We start from the raw sequence: 21,973 nt of genomic DNA, 5'->3' as shown, positions 1-21,973 counted from the left end.
GGCTTCACCCCCGGATGGCAGGGTTCAGGGGCCCAGGCTTCAGCCCCATATGGTGGGGCTTCAGGTTTCTGCCCTGGGTCCCAGCGAATCTAACGTTGGCCCTGCTTGGCAGCCCCCCTGAAATCTGCTCACAGCCCCCCAGGAGGCCCCAGGCCACTGGTTGAGAACGACTGTATTAGAGCAAATCTTCAAATGAACTGGATTCAGCCATCCTTATGATCGTTTTGCATTCACTGTGCAAAAACATTTGAGTAACTGAGTTTTCTTGGCCCTGGGAAGTGGATTTCAAAGTCACAGATGCTAGTGAAACAACAAACGTGATTTATTCCACCACTCACCTCTAAGCAATGCGACTTGAATTTCTTGATCAAACCACAGAGTAAAATATTTGACAATATATGCACTGACTAGATTTCAGGAAACTGCAGATATTTTGGAAGCAGATAGACAGGCTATGTTAATTGAATAAGTCATTCTGAATTATTTTACTCCATAAGGAACATGCTTACAAGCTGATAAGTAAGAATTATTTTCCTGATTTTATGGGAAAAACTGACCTGTACCAAGTTATGTAACTTGTCCAGGGCCAGCAAGTCAATGGCACATTGAGGCTTAGAACTCAAGCTCTTTTTGAGGTTTGACCAGGCTTGTAAGCACAACACAACAGTATACGATCAGAAGAGACGAAGTCTTTATCCAAATACAAATGCAGGTAGAGTGTAGAGAGGAAGAATGCAGGCATCCATGTTGGAATATGGCCAGGAAAGCTGGACCAACATCCCTACACTTCTTAAAAAATAGCAAGGAATAGTTAATGACTAAAAGGATTCATGATCTTGGGTTTACTTCTCAAAACCATTTCTCTTCAGTCCTCACAGCACGGTAAATCTACATCTCCTCTCTACACAAAGGCCAAATTAATCACTGGTTAAACTCCATTTAGTCCAATTGTTCACTGCAACTTTTTTGCCCTGCTCTAAAAAAGCTTAGTAGTAGTATTAAACATCAGTTATTATTGTCCTGGGCAAATTATTTACCTTGCTCTGTTAAGCTTACAGGCCTTTCACTAGAGATCAGTTTGACTCAACACACTTTTCCCATTTTTGGTGGGGAAATTAACAAGATGAAGTATTTTTTCCTTAGAAAGAGAGAGAGAAAAGTTCACTTTCTTATGGATAAAATACATATTTAATACCATAATTTTAATCAATATTGTCTTGTTGAAGAAACCTGCTGGGTACTACTTAGTGCGTTTCAGAGCAAAGAGCACCATACATTAACATATAATACAGTCTTTTTCAAGATCGCTGATATTTTTATTGTCTGACAGGGTGTAGGTGTTTGTAATTATATAGCGTCTTGATATGGTGCCTATCTAGATTGTCCCATTCATGATTATACTTTTGATTGGTACCTATCCAGATCATCCCATTCATAATGTGATATACAGGCTGAGATGGAGGCAGGCAGGCAAAGCAGTAATTAAGGGAATACCAGAAGTGCTCTTTCACATGACAGGAGCATTTCATATGCCTAGTATTCTTAGAAATTTCTCAGACAGTTTGGTTTGCAAATACATATCAGATGCCCATTGGAAGTATCTCCTTTGGGGTTGACTCCATCTATCTTAAAAATAGAGCTGAGGAATGCGTGCACAGTGAATATGGAGATTTGCAAATCTAAAAATTCATTAAGTGAGTGCTAAATTTGTGCTAATTCTTAGATTTCTGAAGGATTAAGAGTGCACAGTGTAAATATTTAGAGGTCTAGTCTCTTATGATAAATACGTGTAGCTCATTATTAGGAATGGACGTTACACATGTCTACATGAGAAAACAGATACACACAAAAAAACCCACTACAATTGGCTGACATTTTAGCCACCCTAGCACAGCCATATAGCAAGCACCCTAGCAGCCTTAGAGAGGCAACTCCTTTCTCCTATAAGCAGTAGAACAGGCTTTGCTGACACAGATATCTTTCACAAGTTTGAGAAATGGGAAGGGGGAGTGTTTTCATTTTAAATAACATGAAGGTATAGCAGCATCTCATTTATTATTTGTTGCATAACAGTGTGATACAATATTATAGAACAAAAGGGAGGTGTATTTCTAATTCAGAAATATAAGGATCCTTAGTGTTTTATTAGATTTTATCTATTGTTGTGACATTTCCCATAAGTTCTGTAAAACATCAGCCTACATATGGAGAATGTCATATACCAAATTATAGGGCCTGATTCTGCAAACTCCTGAAGTCAAAAGGTGTAGAGGTCACCCAACAGCACCACAGGACCTCTAGTCGCACATGAAATGGATTAAACTGCAGACTATGCAAAATGTCAACTAGTTGTATTTTATTTGTGTATTTTAAAGGTCAGCGTAAATACTGAAAAATGTTTCTGTTTTAAACAAAGTAACTTTTAAAAAGCCTTCACCTGGAAAATAGTCTTTTGTCTCCCAAATAAGAAAGGAAGAAATTAAAACATTATCTGTTGCTTCAGAAAAAGTTTTATATGTTACATGGCTCTAACAATACCAGATAAAAATCAAACGTTATCTGACATTCTTGTTTCCAAGGCAGGAAAGTAGAGCTATAATCTCATAGAAAAGTACCAGCTCTTCTTGGATTCCAAATCAGATAACTGCTGTTATTCAAATGGTACTGACTGGTAGTTCAAGGCACCACGATGGGCTATGCACTAACTTTCCACCTCTGTAAGACTGGGTTCAAAATTGGCTTTTTTGCAAATGAAAATGAAAAGCGTGATCCTAGTCTGATCTCTGGGTTATGTCGGTGCCCATTACAAAACCACCATGCAACTATTGATCTGTGCACAGTAGGCCAGTGACTATAACAACAGGTCTACATTTAGGTGGCTTGGCAGAGTTGTGAGAAAGCTCGACAGAAATTTCAGTGCCTATCCACAGTCTGAGCCAGTGCTTAAACCTTTACATTATGAACAAATTTACCCCAGATTTTTTTTTTAAACAAGGAACCTGGTACCAGTGGTACAAAACCTATTCCCAAAACACAAAGAAACAGCTTTGGAAATTCTTGAAGAGGAGACCAAAAACGGAGTCACAATGAGAGGGAAAAAAGCCTTACAACAGAGAAAATGGACAATATTACGCAGTACTGGTCAAAAGTTCCCTCTCCCATTCCATTATCTCCAAGCTTGAGATTGCATTTAAGCAGTTCTTCAGTCTTTCATCACTTCTCTCAATATATAATTATTTCTAGGTGGCCTGGGTTTTCTGAAAAGGAAATTATTTACTGTGCTTTAAAAACATGTATATGTCTTGGCTGAAAAGGCAGGCATTCCCAGTTGACAAACTCTCACAACATTATAATTTATTTTAATGTCTGAAACCATTATTCTGCTCTTCAGTTCCATCCCAGTACGACACAAATACAACTCTCACCTTATCCCTGTCCACAAAACAGGAAAGGAAGCAGATATCAAATATATATTCTAATTAGAGAAGGTTCAACAGGTGGACCAAGGGTATGAACGTTAGACCAGGCATGGGTTCTTTCAGACATGCTCACACTTCAGAAAGTGGGAAGCACTGCCAAGTTTTGTGACCATTTTGGGGGGTTAACTAAGATTGAATTCTATGTGAGCAATTCACCGCACATTTCACATGCAGGTCTTATGCAAAGCCAACTTTACAAACTAATAAAAGAGAACCAGAAACAAGGAGTTGAAAGCACATAAGGCAGATAACATTGTGTACAAAAGCATATTGAAGTGAAGCACTGTAAGCCAGAACCACACAGTGTTAACCAGAGAGACACCAAATTTGACTTGCGCTCTGGGTTCTTTTACTAAGTTATCTTATTAAACTTTTGCAGCTTAATTAAATTTTCAGTGCATCATTTGTGAGGTCTAAAACACAGATACTACAGAAACTAGAAAATACAAGGTCTTCAAAACTGGGAGATAATATCCATTATTCTGTAATTGCAGCTTTAAAACACCTGCTTTAAAAACACATCCAACTTTTCAGTGACACCGATTTTACATCTGACTGGCATTGCCAAGGTTCCCAAATATGTTTAAAGGTACAAACAGGTTTAAAGTAAAGTAATATGTTTAAAGTAACATGAGCCCTATATAAGAAAGACACAGACTTACTTTAGAGTAATCAAAGATGACAACATTATGAAAACAGAAAAGGACTTCTACAGAAAACTCTTTGTCTGTAAACCTGAGAAAAAGAAACTTACAAATAGACCTATTGCTGCTTACAAAATTATATATGAACAAAACTAACTAAGATGGGTTATATGAATTGCAGCCTGCTGATAAGGTCTTGTTTGATGGAGTCTCGTTCTGACTGAACCTGTGATCATTGCAAGCCCCATTTTGCCATCACAGAACAAGAGGAGAAAAAAAACCACACTGTATTTTACTTGCTAGTTTTCTTTCTGCTTGGAAGCAGTAGCCTTAAAAGAAAACCACAACAGCAGCAGCAAGTGTCCAAAAAATATTGTTGTACAGATAATCTATAATAAGAAGTGGAATAAAAGAACTTGAAATAGAACCAATTCTTTAAAGCAGAAGTCCTTTTCTGTGACAGTTTGTATTTCCTGAGAAAGTCACCCTCCAGACAGAGAAGGCTTAGTTATTGAACTGCCTCTTACCTGAGCTGATCATACTGTGCATTCTTTGCTGAGCAAAGAGCTGTTCACGTCCAGAAACTCCATCTGAGGAAAAACACGATTCGCTCTCGTAAATTGTCTGCAGCATATTCCAATCAGTCTGTACTTCAGCTACATGAAAGATTCATCACTGTACCATACAGAGGCGTCAGGAGCGACCCTCTCTAATCCTACCTCCTTCACAGTGGGGTGGGAGAAATAATAGACTTTGGTAATCAACAATATTTAAGCATTTGAATGAATATCTATTTAAAAAACAAAAGGACAATCCATTTTTACTCTGCCCCAGTCTGCTGCAAAATAATAAGAAGGACTCAGTGGGCTATGCACCTCTGAGTTGGAATAGTTGTGTTCTGGAAGCCAACAGCAGGTGGATGAAGAAACGTATTTGTGCTTCAGGCTTTCTTGGGGGAGTGGGGGGTGGGGAGAATAAAGCCACTTCAAAAAATAAAACCAAATAAGCACCGTTTCCAGCGACTTCAGCCCCTAAGGGCTTAGTTTCAATTACCCTCAGCCTTGACAAGTGTTTCTGTCTCTGTGCCCTCCTCCTTTCTCTCTCTCCTCTCGGTCTCTCCTCTCTCTCTATCTCCCTTGCTCTGTGTCTCTGCAAAGTTGGCTGAAGCTAGTGATAACTCATTTGCATATGAATCAACAACAGTGTGGCCCACAGGCAACAGAAATAGAACAATGGCCAGCCTGAGCCAAAAATAGGTCAAGCATGGCCCAGTGATTGGAGCCTGCATTAATGCACTTAAAAATACCACAGCAAACACAGCTGTCCAGTCTCTATCTTTCAAACTGCAATTCTCTTGCCAATCCTCAAAAGTAATTAACCCTTTCCCACTGTAAAACTTATTTGTGCACAAATTGAGTAGCTTTTCAAGCAAAAAAAGAAGAAGGGGAATATAAATTAAAATTCTAGATTTATGTTTGATTTCTTTCTCCTTCGATCCTCCCTATGAGTATTTTGTGAAAAGAGAACAAAATGAGAAGGGCTCTGGATTGGTTCTAAAATAATACTGGAAGCTTTTGCTCATAATGTGGTTTCTGCCTCACCCACGCACAGCAATCCTGGCATTCTATTTTTGTTGCCTGTTTCTCTGGCTACACTGCACTTGGCTGTAGCACTAGAATCTTGCTGCTGTCTTTTAGTTTCAGGTCCTACAGTAAGCTCAGAAGCAGTGGCTTCTGAAACCTATCAGACTGCGGTGGGGGGGGCATTTTTTCACTTTCATTATAAGCAGTTTGTTCATTTTTAGTATGATTGATGTAGTCCTAATGTCTGTTTTCAGCTGCAGTACCATATTAGAGATGCACTATTCTAGTGATTTATTAGAATGTGGACAAGAGCTGCACTAGTCTGCCTCTCTCATAGCTTCAGCTCTAAACAATTTTTACTGCAGTTATCTGAGTTTAAAAGGAAACGTGGACTCAAAATAGCAGCTTTTAGACTTTCATGTAAATGTTAAAACTACATGTTGCTGTACGTCTTGCAAGCTACTGTGTGATGCAATGTCAAGTGTAGCTGTTGCCTGATCCATTCTTACTCCGAAGAATTGTTTATTTGCATTTAAAAAGGTAGATGGGGCAGATTATATTTGCTAATTAAGTACAAAGGTCATTATACTTGCACACACAGAAGTAGATAGTAAGTCAATGTTACAGATATACACTTGGTTTCTTTTGGTTCAGTATTGCTATATAGAGTTTGCTATGTGTACACAAATAGTGTAACATTGTTCTAGGCAAATCATATTAGTTTTTTAATAGACCATATGAACAGTATAAACTAGCCACAAACCTCTCAAGAGGTACATCAGAATATTCCAGTTCTGAGAAGGGGAAGTCAACCACAGCAGGTTAGTAATTACCCTACTAGAAAGTCAAATAAGGCAGCAGAGGTACATTTTCAATTGTCCTTATGAGTCTCAACTAATCACTGAGGTATTTCAACGATACTTATTTTCTCTCTTGGAGGTGCAAGATTACTAAACTGAGGATTCAATTCTGCTCTTAGGTCAAGTGTAGAGAACAGGTTTGTCACTGAACAAACAGGATAGAAGGAGTTTCAGCACAGACAGTTCAATGCATCCACACTAGTCACATTGATTCGGTTTATAAACCATTATAGTTCTAAACACATATTTGAACTAGCATTGTTCTAAATGTTTCAGTTGCAATGCCCTATCGATAACCATCCCATAGTTCCCCGCACAGCTCCCAGAAGTGGATTCTGGGACATTTATATAGGCCACAGATGCACTGAGGGTTAGTAATAGGAGGCCTGCTGGAACAATTTCATCCTGCATCCACAGTCTGGCTGCATTCTGGTTAACCTTGGTTTAGGGTCCATACAAGTTTTTTTGTGTAGATTCTGTATCTCAAGACCATACATTTTAAGAATCTGTCCGATGATGACCTTCTATCACTGCTGAGCATACTGAAATATTGACTTTTCATTCCACCCTCACCACTACCCATAATCATTAAAAGAGTTTGCATGATTTGGGGCATACAAAATCAAGGCAGGGGAATTCTAATGAGTGAAATGCAGATATTCCACATTTGAAATATCAGTCAATAACAATAATTTTTGAGTATCAGGTGTACATGAGGATGGGAATTGAGGGTAAAGCATGGACCTCAATTATCATTTGATATCGTGATCACTCTTTTTAATGTAAAAAATATTCAATACACACACACACCCCAACAAAAGAATAATAATTTATGGAATAATTGGGGTAGCTGTGTTAGTCTGGATCTGTAAGAGGAGCAAAGAGTCCAGTGGCACCTTATAGACTAACAGACATATTGGAGCATGAGCTTTCGTGGGTGAATACCCACTTCGTCGGATGCATGATTACTAGTGTTCTCTCTCATTCAAACTACAGTTGAGTGTCTGCGTATGAGTAATACCACTGATTTCTTATCCTTGTCGTTTTCATCTGCAAATGTTAATGCTGATTTTTTCAGATCATTGCAACACACTACACCTCCTTGGCAAGCATACCATATGGTTGGGACTGCTACATCTGCATCTTATAGACTTACAAGGCATATCACTCTCACAAGAGTACTTGATTAACTTCAAAATATATGGAGGAGAACATAAGAAAAACCATACTGGGTCAGACCAAAGGTCCATCTAGCCCAGTATCCAGTCTTCTGAGAGCGGCCTATGCCAGGTGCCCCAGAGGGAATGAACAGGTAATCATCAAGTGATCCATTCCCTGTCGCTCATTCCCAGCTTCTGGCAAACAGAGGCTAGGCACATCATCCCTGTCCATCCTGGCTAACAACCATTGATGGATCTATCCTCCATGAATTTATCTAGTTCTTTTTTGAACCCTGTCATAAGCAAGCATGACATTGTCTGGTACAGTTTTTAAAAACAGAGACATGGAACTGTCATTGTGCATCCATCCATACTGCATTGGATCAAGTGCTGGTGTCTCTGGATCCAAAGCACTTTTCCACACACATGCCTGAAGATGTACTCATTTTACATTTACTGTAAATGCTTCAGTTGTTAGTGGTAGGGAACTGATATTTGGTGTTGATATTTGCCATTTTTTGCTGCCCATGATTTCTAAAATGCTTCTGACATGGTGGCACAATTTGATTGTCCATAGCATGCAGCCATAAATTTCAGTGACATCAGGCATTGCTGCACTGATGTCATCCAGAAGAGGGAGGGAGCATCCAGCTCACAGAAACTCAAACAAAGTGCTTTTCACGAGGCCAAAGGAGGAAACTACGGTATCACCTGAGAATGCATGGGCAGTTAACAGTCCTGGTACAATGTTCTGGTGTTGCTCGGCAGGGGCATGGATGTCTATTAGAGCTCTCTCTTGTACTTGGGGTTCCAAAATCACTAAAGATGTTAGACTCTGTTCAAAGTAGTGGTGCAAGAATAAGACAAATATGTCAGTATCATCTGATAATAATGATATTCTCAATGGATTATGTTTTGCAACCATCATTCTTTGTTGTGCAAGGATGTTGTTGGCTTCCTCATGAGAGGTGCCCATATACACTCTATTGATCCCCTCATCTCCCTGGTTTATTTCAGCTGGGGTGTTGTCACTGCCTGTGATGACTAGCTTGTGCTTTAATGTATGTCGCTAGTGAAATTTCTTGTCTTGTATGAATTTGGCACAAATGATCAGTTACTGTTAAGTAAACTTTCTGTGGAGGAAGCTGTGTACTTGTACTCAATTGATGCACTCTGCTTGTTTCTGTAGCTCTGCTAAATCTTGTGCTGAAGTCTTTGTACCTGTCAAAGACAAGGTATGCATCACCTACAGTTGCCTTGTGGTTCAACGTAATTTCTGAAACTGGTTACAAGTCCTTGATGATACCTCTTGCTGGCTAGTGTATTAACCAAAAACTATGGAACAGTCAATAATTATGCAGGTGACCTCTTGTGAAGTATGCTTCTATAGGTTAGACATAGCATGTATAATCCTTATGTCACCAGAGCCAGTGAACCCTGAGGTTGATACAGGAGCCAACTCACATGACAAAATATTCTTGATGTTCACTCCTGGTAAGTGTCTTGTAAGCCTATCACCAGGGCCTCCCAGAGGGGTGGGCAAGTGGGGTAATTTGCCCCAGGCCCCGCAGGGGCCCCCACGAGAGCTTTTTGGGGGCCCTGGAGTGGGGTCCTTCACTTGCTCCAGGGGCTCTGGAAAACTCTTGCGGGGCCCAGGCCCCCGGAGCTTCTTCTGCTCCGGGTCTTCAGCAGCAATTCGGCAGTGGGGAGTTCTTCCGCTCCGGGACCCACTGCTGAAGTGCCCCGAAGACCTGCGGCGGGGGGTCCTTCCGCCCCGGGACCCGCCACCGAAGTGCCAGGTCTTCGGCAGCAATTCGGCGGCGGGGCCCCCCATCGCCAAAGACCCCATGCCCCCGAGTCCTCTGAGTGGCGCTGCCTATCACTCTTGAACAGGTAATGTTAGTATCAAATATCTTTGTTGGACCAATCTGCACATGCTTTTTTTGTCACTGCTAGGGTCTCTGTTAACTTTGGTATTGTGTCATAAAACTCTTTGGTCAGCCATGTTCAAATCTTGTATTTAGCAAATTCCATTTTTAAGTGTGTCATGTACATTGATGGATAGTGGTGTCATTCCACCACCGACAATGTTTACTATTGCCTTTGGGTGCTTAGTGGGGTGTAAAGGATTGATGCACATCTCTAGGTTCTTACTAAGGGTTTCTCTGTCCCCTAGATCTGCAGCTATCCTTGACTTCATTTCTTCTTTGTAGAGCTCTTGTATTTTTGCTTCATTGGTGCGCTTTATGTCTACAATGTCTTCCACCAGCCAGCTGAATATGTGGAGGCTAAGAATCTAAGTCTTCAGGGTGATCCCAATGATGCCATAAGAGCTGTAGCCATATCTCATGAATGTGGTTTCAATGTATATCACTCCATATGCCATTCCACATTCCTGAAACATGGTGCATGACATACTCACCCTTCATAGAGAGGGCCGGCTCTAGGTTTTTTGCCACCCCAAACAAAATAAAATTTGGCTGCCCCCACCCCAGCCCTGGGCTCCCCCTGCACCTCTCTGCTGCCTCAGCCCGGGGCTCTCCCCCGCACCTGCACCCCCTGCTGCCCCAACTCTAGGCTCACATACACCCCGTGCTGCACCAGCTCTGAGCACCCCCTCTTCCCCTTCCAGGGCCCTCCCCACCTCCTGCCACCCCAACCCTGGGCTCTGCCCCCTCCACCTGCACCCCCTGCCCCAGCCCTGGGCTCTTCCCCCCCCATCCCTCACCTGCACCCTCCTTCTGCCCCAGCCCTGGGTCACTGGTGACTTGCTCCCAGGGCGGGTCATTCAGCAGGAATTTTGGATGTGCACAGAACACAGACAGGATTGGTTCCCATATGGTTACAGAACTGCAGTAAAGTGGAACAATTTTCAGCTTGTGTGATTGGAGGATATCTGGATGCATATTATAATACTGTCCTCCATAAATGAGGAAAAGTCAAAGTGCCTTTATTATTCTTTTGTTCCACTCTTTGTTTCTATGGGGAATTTGCCAATGCAATATCACTGTCTTCCTTTTAAACAACTAAAAAAAAAAAAAATACCAATGGCTGTTGAAAATAGCAATTCCAGTCCTAAAAACCACGAGGAAGCATTTCTTGCTCAATTTTATCTACTTTTTCTATCACAAATTACAGTGGATCAGTATATTTGATTTGGGGGCAATGAAGTAACAGCTGCCCAAATTGAGCTTGAGCAATCCTGAATTTTGAGGTGTTCAAATCTGAAAGGCAGGTGCTAGATTCCCTTTCTGAATGTTAGCTAAATCTGGAAAGGAAAAAGTCAATTTCTGCTTCCATGGCTCAGAAGTGGAAATGCTCCTACATGCCTGGTACTGTATCTAAAGCTGCCCAGGTCCAGAGCCTCCCCTCCCTTACTTTTTGTTTTAAATTCTAGTGGGATCCATGTACCTCCCTTGCTAGCTTTACATAGAGAGGGGCACTGTCCATTTAGTAAACCCAATTCTTTCTTTGGAGGCTGCAAGGTGAGGTCACATCAGTATCCCTAAGACAGTCTGGGGATGTCTTCTGAAAGGGATATCTGGGCCAAAGCCTTCTACTCCTTGGGCACACTTTTTCCCTATTCACAGTGCCATCCCGCTCTAGCAGTGAGCTCAAGCTGCAGCATGAGGTTTCAGTTACCATACTTCCTCCCCTCACCTTTCCTGTTGGTAGTGGCCAAAGGAATGCTGGGAACTGTAGCTCTTTCCCTGCGCCAAGGCTGGTTCTATAGGCAGGGAGCTAACCAAGGAACTACAGCTCCCAGGGCCACCTAGTGGTTCTCAGCTCCCAGGCTCGATCCCTGCTAGCTGCCGCACCTGCAAATGGGCTGCCCCAAGCAGCTGCTTGCTTTGCTGGTGCCTAGAGCCACCCTTGTTCATAGACCACTCTAAGATGTTACCTGACATGGATTCCTTGGATCATAAGTAATTGACATGTTCATCTACAAAGATGTAAAGCAGCATCAGTTTCATGACTTCTAGATGCAGTGGCCATTTCCTTTTCTCTCTGCTCTTACATATATAATGTTGTCTTGGTTTGGGGGGAAAAGAGGAATGTACTAATAAGCTGTACAGTTTATACAGACACTAATACAGATACATCATCTATACCTCCTAGTTAATTCTGTTCCATAACAAAATATTAGTGTGAAGTTTTCCATAAAATAACTGAAATTTAATTAAAATAATGTCGCTGTCATCTGACTTGTGAATTAGGAGGAGGTGGTGTTCATATTCCAGTGACAAAGTGTCACAAGGAAATTCCTTTTAATTCAGGGTATTGAAATTCAGAAAGCACAAAACATTGTATGGCCACTAAAACAAGGTACTGCCAAAAACGTGCATTAAGCTGCCAGACAACACTGGAAAAAGAACAGTGCAAACTGACCGTTGAGAGAGCAATGATTCTTAGACTTGTGGAAAGCAAGTACAATCTTTTTTTTTTTTTTTTTTTTGTGGAACACGTGCAAATTGTATGGGGCATATTTGTGTGTGGGTGTGAGGTGACTGACAAGTGGGGTTGGGAAACCAACATTACTTAGAATAGAAAATTTCTCTAGTGTAGAAAAAGCTTTTGTCACACATATGTCACAAAGCCTTTAAGCCACTCAGAGTATGTATATTCAGTGCCTCAAATCAGCAAATCCTGTATTACAGAATACTACCTGAATGCTAAGTTAAACACAGTATACAGTATAGAATGGTCATAATGTTCAAACCTAGGTGCCTACATTCATATTTAGCTCCTAAATAAGTGGACTGATTTTCAGTGGTACTCGGCATTCACAGGTCCAGTTAACTTCAAACAGGAGTTAGGGAGGCTTAGTTAGGGAACATCAGAATATTTTGTAGGAGTATAAATATGCACTTGAGTGCCTAGCTTGAGGCAGCCTTAATTTTTAGCATACATACATAAAAACAGAAACATACCATGCTATCTAAATTATTATACCAGTGCTCATCACTGTTGTACCTGAGCATATATAAAAACACAAATTTTAAATTTTATATCTAGAATTACATTAAAATAATGTTATTTATTGCAAGGTCAAAAAAAATTTGAAAAGACCAGTCATAAGTTAGTACTTTTGCAACCTTGATTCTTCTCCTTTGTGCATATGCATTATGGCTGTGATTAGGCAAAGTGAAGAATCATAGTCGTGCAGGACTGAAAGGGACCTCAACAGGTTATCTAGTCCAGTCCCCTACATTGAAGGCAGGACAACATAATAACAAGACCATTCCTGACAGGTGTTCATCTAACCTGCTCTTAAAAACCTCCAATGATGGAGATTCCACAGCACCCCTAGGCAATTTGTTCCAGTGCTTAACTACCCTCATGGTTAGGAAGTTTTTCCTAATGTCCAACCTAAACCTCTCTTGCAGCAATTTAAGCCCATTGCTTCTTGTTCTCTGCTCAGAGATTAATGAGAACAATTTTTCATCCTCCTCCTTGTAACAACTTTTTATGTACTTGAAAAGTGTTATCATGTCCTGTCCTCAGTCTTCTGTTTTCCAGACTAAACAAACCCATTTTTTTTCAATCTTCACTAATAGGTCATGTTTTTTAGACCTTCAATCATTTTTGTTGCTCTCCTCTGGACTTTCTCCAATTTGTCCACATATTTCCTGAGATGTGGGACCCAGAACTGGACACAATACTCCAGCTGAGGACTTATCAGCGCAGAGTAGAGTGGAAGAATTACTTCTTGTGTCTTGCTTGTAACACACCTCCTAATACTTTTTTTTTTTTTTGAAACAGCGTTACGCTGTTGACTCATATTTAGCTTGTGATCCACTGTAATCCCAGATCCCTTTCTGCAGTACTCCTTCCAAGACTGTCATTTCCCATTTTGTATATATGCAATTGATTTTTCCTTTCCAACTGGAATACTTTGCATTTATCCTTATTGAATTTCATCCTATTTACTTCAGATCATTTCTCCAGTTTGTCCAGATCATTTTGAATTTTAATCCTATCCTCCAAAGCAGTTGCAACCCCTCCTAGCATGGTATCATCTGCAAACTTAAATAAATAAATGCTAAATTTTAAGCATGTGTGTAAATCCATCCCTTTTCAGCAAACATTTACGCACATGCTTGTGAGTGCTGGACATCTCCGCCTTGATGTTCCATTAATGTAAGTTTCACATTATATACATATTACATTTAAAAAATGAAGTTAAAAGACTGCTATTTAGGTTGCAAGATCATGCCCTCAGAAGTTAGGAAATTCAGATTTAAGGTTGCCCATGTAACCTTAATTTGGTCCTCTTATGTGTCCTTCCTTTACACTGAATGAGGCAGAATTTCTGGAGAAAACAGAGTACGTGATCATGGAATTAAAGACTGTATCATAATCAATATGCACAAGGGGCAACCATAACATCTGGCATTTCCCAACTTTTGAGTACTCAACTTTACAACCTAACTAACCTTCTTTTAATAAAGTCCTTGCGTGTGTAATTTTCTAAGACTTTTTTTTAAAGAAAAAAGTTTAAAAACATTCTCTCATGTGCAACTTTCACATCTCCTCACCCTGTTACACATCATTTGCAGGGTGCAAACCTAGCACCTTCAGCATTGCAGCTACCACCTAAGCTACATTAAGATTAACTACATGAGCTAGCAGCAAGAGAAAGTTGTTTTCCCAGAGGGGTGGATGGGTTATTGGGTCAGGGAATCCCAGCTGGCTCGGTGCAGTCTCTTTCTCCCATCTCCCCACACCCCTGGAGTTAGGGGAGCTCCTTCCCCACATAGTGAACCCCCATAGGTGTGGGCCACATGCTAGCTTTGTGAGTTTACACATGGGGCAGCCCAACAATTCCCTCATTCTTTTTTCCTCTGCAGCTGCTCCAGCAGTTCACTGGTATCTCTATGTACTGTGTGATGCTTCTACTCTTTGACATTGCCATGAGCCCAGTCACAAGGTGTTCTGTAATTTTGGGATGTTGGTAATTTCTTACAAGTGAGAGAAGGGAAATTGTGATTTACAAAACTTTTTATCTCAGTCATATCTGAATGGAATGTCCTGGGACAAAGAAAAGGCACTTCTGTAGCCTCAGGGGGCTGGATATTAAGTCTGCTGCAAACAGTGGAGGTGTAAGAGCTTCTCAAAGAAAAGGTTGTAAGGATCCTTCGTAGTGGAAAGTGTTAGATAACCTACATATAGGGGCCTCTACCAGTCCCCTGTATAATAATATAGAGTCTTTTAATATTGTTGTTGTGTTCTAAGATTGAATCATTTTGAATAAAACAACACACTGGAGCTTTCTATAACTTTCTTGAAAATATCTGTTAAATTTGAAAAATCAAAGCAAATCATCGCAACAAAACTAAAAATCACTGTTGTCAATATATTTACTGGACTGATGATAAAGTGCTTGAAAATCACAGGACAATGTTTTTTAAATCAGATAATTTGATACCTAAATAATGGCTAAGGCTTCTCACTTGCACTGCTAAATTTTTAAATAAACCAAAGGGAGTTTTCTATTTAATAATAATGATGATTAAAAATAGCAAACAAAAAACAAAATGTATCTTGTTAGGAAATACAACAATCCAGTTGAACAATTAACCAAGGGCAAATGGTTAACAGAAAACTTTGAAAGGGGCACTGTTTAAATTGGTAGACCAAGAATGTGACCTATTGTACCAACTATATTTCAGACTGTAGTTACATGCATTCACATGCCACTTTTCCCTGCTGTGATGTTCTGCTCTCTGATGTTCTTTTCTGATTTCATTATTCTACAAACTGCATTTATAGCAGAGCAGACAAGCACAGAGAAATATTACACATGCAAACATACCTGTGATAGTACTCACTTAGCACTCACTGCTTTGTTATTAAAAAGTCACATCTAGACCCTTTCAATACTTTCATTATGAGATAGCATGAAATCCCCCTGATTTTGGATATTGATAGAAATCTGAAACTTAGCTTGGGTACTCTGCAAGTTGTATTTCTCAAAATGTTTTGGTAATCCTGGATTCATTTTTGAGCTAATCTTGCTCCTCCTCATGGGTTCTAAGAAGAGATTTAGGGGGCAGATCCTCAACTGGCATAAATTTTCATAGCTACATGGACAGTTGAGCACCTATCCCTTACTGTTTCATTCAAAACCAGGCAAAACATAGGGGGTGAAATCCTCATGAAATAAACGCAAATCAGCAGAGGACAGATTTCTCCTGAGGAGTTCAGTAAATTTAACATTTCTTGTTCAAACCTCAAACAAAAAGGCTGAAAACCCCAAATAAAGCAAAATAAAAGTGAACACAAATCACTGAGCTTTCCACAATTCTGGATAAAACCACGGCAAAGGTTGCTTGTTCCCCCCCCCCGCGAATAAATCTTTAAATGTGCAGGCTACACAGAAAAAAATTACTTTTACTTGTAACATGCTGAAGACTAAATTTTGGAAGTACCAAACAACAGCTTGGAGCAGCCTCCTGATCTTTTAAACATTTGTATTCAACGTTTTAAAACTAAACTGAATAGCAGGCCTTATAATGCAATACCTAGAATTACAATAATGCAATAATTACAATAAATACAAATAATGCCTTATAATGCAATACCTTGAGAATTACAAGAGACTATGGAAAATAATGAATTACATGCACTGTACTGTTTTTGTACAGACAACACTCCCACTCAAGTCAGCTATAGATTTATTTCTTCCTTATGAACTTTTCAACAATTGAAAGACACATTAACTCTTTGCAGTTCACTTTTATATGTGTTTTTGCATTAATGAAAGTTGACATAGTACCTACAATAGAGGAAATCCTGACCCCACTGAAGTCAATGGGAACACTCTGATTGACTTCAATGAGACCAGGATTTCACCCAGCATGTTTTAAATATCTCAGTGAGGATGATGAAGGAGGAAGTTGGCAAAACTCAGGCCACTATGTAAGAGGGAGTTCCGGAAGAGAGGTATTTTTTTTTATACAAGAGCAAAGGCTTAAACCCATAATTCGCAGCAGAGTCAAAGTGTATTAGAGATGGGGGCTTGAACCTCAGGGTGGTCAAAATCTAGTCAGAACTTTGTGGCTTGGCCCTATCTCTAATAGTACTGCAGGCCTCATGAACCAGGCCTCACTGTATAATATTATAACATTAGTACTTGGTAAAAGCAGGTGGAAAGATATTGACAATGCTGTCAGGAAAAAACAACGCTTAGGCCAACCAGTCAGAGCTCTTAAATGCTCCAATCACACATTCAGTAATGTCTGAGGTAGTCTGCTTCTGAATTCTTTGCCTGCAGAGATGGTGCCTCAACTTCTTCCCTCACCAAGTCTATTCTACTGCCCCTCTGCTTGGAACATTTCCCTAAGGTCCAGCATAAAACTTTCCTTCCTAAGCTTCTGGCTATTGCTCACTGTTTTACCAGCTCCTAAAACCCATCCACTTACCCTTAGACCATGTCTTCACTAGGAAAAATAGGTGTGTTTTTGCAATGAGATAGCTCACATGCACTAGCTATGACACTGTAAAATCCTAGCACAGACCAGGCAAGTAGCAGTTTTACCTCAGTATTGCTGGTCGAAGTGAAGCCCAGAGGAATGTGCAGTGTGTTAGCTGTCATGTATATCATTATGAAAACACTCCGATTTTTCCTAGAGAAGACATGGCCATAGAGAGTGCTCACGAGATTTACTGAGTCCTCCTTACTATCGCCCCTACAGCTGTCAAGATTCACTGTGGGCACTACCTTTACAGCAAATCAGGAAACAAACGTTGTACCGTTAAGAAAATGTGCCTCGAAAAATGTTTGTTCGGAATGGGTGAGAAAGTTTTCTCTGTCTTGGGAGATGGGTGAACATGCCCAAAAGATGTGCATTGTTTAGTCTGATTGGGGTAGCAAAACCGGGCACCACCCTGACTAAAAATAAATGTGTTCATAACAGCAACAAGGCTGAAAACCACACAAGCAAATAACCAAGTGCTATGAAATTGGAACAAACCTGCAAAAGTTGTTTTTCACAGCACAGATCGTATGAATTCTTCTAAAAATAGCAGTTATACTTTACAAAATTCATTTGCCTACCACCCCAGTCCATTTCTTTCTCTACTTTCAAGTTGTGTGCATAAAACAAGACAGATCTTAGATTTCACAGCTATTGTCTGCAATACAATAAGAGGGCCCGTTTTATTTGGTCAAATTCAAATAAAATGTTATATTTAAACCTTTGAATCATGTCACAGTCTTTATATGAGTACATATCCACGTACCATTAAGGATAAAAATTTCTCTCCCCTACACACTGCACAGTACATGTTCATGTACACCATGAAAACCATGCATTTTTAGTCACTGGCATCCCAAGATCCCGAAGTTCCTATATAGACACATGAAATAAGAGTGTATTAAGGCCTGGATTTAGCAAGATGCTTAACCATATGCTCAACTTTAAGCATGTGAGTGCTTAAACACTTTGCTGAATTGGGGCCTAAAACATTACATTCACTTTTATCAAAGAATTCACAGGTACTCTTTCATAAATTTTCAGACACTTCCAAATACAGCAGAGAGCTACTGACCAGCCGGACATTTTTATGTTTTATGTCTCATCTAGAAATGAAACTGCTGGCAAATATCAACTATCTAGCCTACAAACAAAGTCCCAAAACACATTACTTACCAGCAGACCTCACAGACTAGCAATATTCTTGGAATTGCTGCCAACAGAAATATCAATCAAAATCTTTTCCTGTGGCGTTATCCATTTAAGTGTCACTTTGGAATGCAGTGTTTCCAGGAAGGGCATGAAATAAATTGTGTGGATGATTCCTGAATCAGAAAGTAGCCCTGGCTCCAACCCATCTTGCTCTCATACTATTACAAAAACATAGTTTGTGGAAACTCCAGATTCTTTGCAGTATCTAATGACTGCATTTTGAGACTGTCCTTTCTGTTATGTGTGACACTGCTTCTTTCTAGGGAAGAATTTTAGAACTTTCAGCATCATTCCCTTTGGTCTCAAGGCTCAGCCAGTGTTAAACTTATAACTGCTGCCTCAGTGACTCATCATTGTTCTACTTATTCGCATTAGAAGTACAGTGAGAGAAGTTCTAGCTATCTTTCATATCACTCTATTACACTGTTCCACTGAAGTTATCTTTAGGAGGCTCTAAGAGGATGACATTCTTTCTAGACACTCTCTATGAGAGTCCCATGACTGTATAACAAATATCCCTTAAAGATTATAGCTCTTGGCGTATACAAGGCAAATATCAGTCTTTGTTTTAAAAGTTATGAGATATATTTAGGACAGGTTGCAAAGCGTTTGAAAATCAAAGCCTCTAATAATCTCCCAAAATTATAATCATAGTCAGTTTTGATAGCACAGTTCAATTATTTTTCTGCATAATCATGGACCAATTATTTTTTTAACGTGGACTTTCCTCTTCAGTTCATTAAACATTTCTTACATGAGACCCAGCTCTGGACATCACAATTCTGCATATCCTCTATTCCAGGTGTATGGAAAACAGAATGTAGGGTGAAACCATTTCTACTGGATTTTTACCAATTTTGACCTTTCCTTTCTATAATTTCAAACTGAGCTGATTTTCGTCGCTCTAGCTCACAGATCTCTCTCTTCTTCCCATTCTTGCCGTGCAAACTGACATATAACATGTTTTTCTGCAGCCTGTAATTTTCCTGTCCTGTGTCCTACAAGAGGGAACAATGGGAGCACGCCATTTGTGCAGTGAGAGGACAGAGTGACATTTCAGATTGCGCTGATGTCACTAGAAAGGCTGATAGACAATCCATACAATTTGGCCGCTTTGATTACTAAGCTTTATATTGATTTTTTTTTCTTTTTAGTAACTGTACAGGAAAAAGTGGGTAAACAAGAGGTTTTATTGTAAGTCACACCGGAGTTGTCAATCATCAGATTAATGAAGGAGTCTAGAATTTTTAATTTTTAATTTTGGATTCAGGTATGGCAGCATTCAGTCTGATTTGAAAGAGATTGACCTGCATCCATGACAACTTTTCAAAGGCTTGTTTTTTCACGCTGAACAAACCAGCCTGAATGTGAGTCATTCTCCCCACCATTATCCTGAGCCAATGCTGTATTCTGAAAGCCAGGGACAAGGTAACATTAGTTACTTCACCTGAAGCAATGACAGTCTGTACTTTGTCAGCAAGTGCCACCTGCAGCAGTTTCATTTTGGCTGTGCCAGAAGGGAACCTTGAGTTCCATTCATATACTGAAAGGCAAATATCCACTAGTAAATTACTGGTTATTTTTATGTTTGAAAGCTTCAATTTTTCTTGAGTAATACAGGTAAAGAACATACAAAAATTGCTTTTGTTTCTATGTATGTTAGCAAGGAAATGTAACTATCCTGAAGAGCCTATTTGGAGGGCACAGTTAATGACTAATATATTAATCATAATACTTAATATGAGAGAAAAAAAGTCCAAGAGAGGAATGATGAAGTGATTTGGGCATTAACTTTGAACCTGGAAGATGAGGGATCAATTCCCTGATCTGCTACAGAATTCCTGGGCAAGTTAGTCTTGTACATCAGTTCTCCATCTCTAAAATGAGGATAATAGCACTTCCCTACCTCTCAGGGAGTTTGTGATGGCAAATACATTAGAGATTGAGGGACACTCAAATATTGTGATAATGGGGGCCATATAAATTCCTTAGATTAGAGTATAAAGCATTAACATCTCTATAGCACCTTTTATCCATTTATAAAAATTTGTAACCTTCATTTTTGCCACCTAAATTGGCAAACTGCAGGAGTTTACTGTAACTATCATTGTCTTTTATTTATTTGCATTGTTGGGCGGTACAATCATTGTTGAAAAGAAAACCCTACATGGTCTCAGTACCACTGAACTAGGTGGCTTCTACTTAACAACATAGAGAAGGCATAAATAGCCTAGACAAGCTTTCCTTTTTTTAAAATGTTGTCCTTATGTTATACTTAATCCAACCTCCCACCCTTTGAAACATTTGAAGTCATGTTGTTCCACTTTATGAATGGAAAGATATCTAGTAGAAACGCTGAGGGAAAAGACGCTTCTCTGCTTGAGCATCAATTCTAAAGTAGCCTTTTAAAAATATTTTAAATTAATTTCCCAAATACAAAAAATATACCAAAATATAAGATTCATCATAATTCACAAAGTAAGTAAAGAGGTTAGGACAAAGGGAGAGAAGGGGAAGTGACCTATCTATCTTCAGGGTCTCCATTAATCATAGACCTCTAGAGAGTCAGCCCAAATTGCTTTTCATTTTTTGGACAGTCGTTTTCTGTGGAATGCTGGTGGTTTGATGGCTGTGAGACCAGTCATATCACTGAGCCAAGCATCAATATTTGGTGAGAATCAATTTTTCCATTTTTGCAAGATTAATCTTTTAGTAATCAAAGCTGCACTTTGGAACCACACTACCTTGTTACCAGGTGACCTCCAGGTATCAGGAATATATCCAAGAATGAAACTCAAGGAGGAGGGCTACAATTTACCATACAATATCAAGTTGGTCTTTTGACCCACCTCAGACCAGAAATTCTTGATCCAGGAGCATTCCCAAAACATATGAGCTAATGTAGCATGAAGGGAATTAGATTTTAAAGAGCTGACAACATTTATGAAGCCAATTAACATTAGCCTAAGTGGTGACTGGTATATTCTGAAAAGTGTCTTTTGGTGAATAAGCCATATTCTCAGATATATAGTAGGTTTTTTTACATTAGATACAATTCTATTCCAAGCAACTCTCAAATTATCAATCTTTGACACAGTTTTTCATGCCAGAAAATCATAATAGGATACCAGTGGCTGAGAAAAACCTGGAAGTTCCCTCCAAAATAATAAAAGTTCTTGAGGTTCTCAAGCTCCCAATGCATCCAGTCCAAATGCATTCACAAGTAAATGCTTTAACTGGAGATAGTTCCATGCTCTGGAGCAGTGCAAGACAAATTGTTGTTGAAGATCTACAAATGGTTTAAATTTATCATTGTCAAGTTAGCGTCAACACAGTCATAATTCCTCTCTCCAGCCAATCCCTCCACATAAAGGTTTTACCACTGATTTTAATGCTAGGGTTGCTCCATATGACTGCTTCTACATGGAAGAATGGACAGAAGCAGAACTATTTAGCCAAGTTTGTCTCACAGCCATGATTGTGGGAGCTCCGTAATCATCAAATCGATAATATTTTGATCCCATAGTGCTTGGAAGGAAGAGAGGGCATACAATTT

The 21,973-nt window shown here is 39.7% G+C and overlaps 1 protein-coding gene across 1 annotated transcript in view; it reads right to left on the bottom strand.

Annotated features, from left to right (window-relative positions):
* HDAC9 (histone deacetylase 9) overlaps nt 1-21,973 on the bottom strand; it is a 684,467-nt gene that overhangs the window by 355,628 nt on the left and 306,866 nt on the right. Inside the window, 1 exon segment of the mRNA XM_030550719.1 lies at nt 4,651-4,713. Within this exon segment, the coding sequence (XP_030406579.1) occupies nt 4,651-4,713 (63 nt within the window).

Source organism: Gopherus evgoodei, chromosome 2, assembly GCF_007399415.2.
Source record: "Gopherus evgoodei ecotype Sinaloan lineage chromosome 2, rGopEvg1_v1.p, whole genome shotgun sequence".
NCBI classification, from domain to species: Eukaryota; Metazoa; Chordata; order Testudines; family Testudinidae; genus Gopherus; species Gopherus evgoodei.
This window is presented reverse-complemented; position numbering and strand designations above follow the sequence as displayed.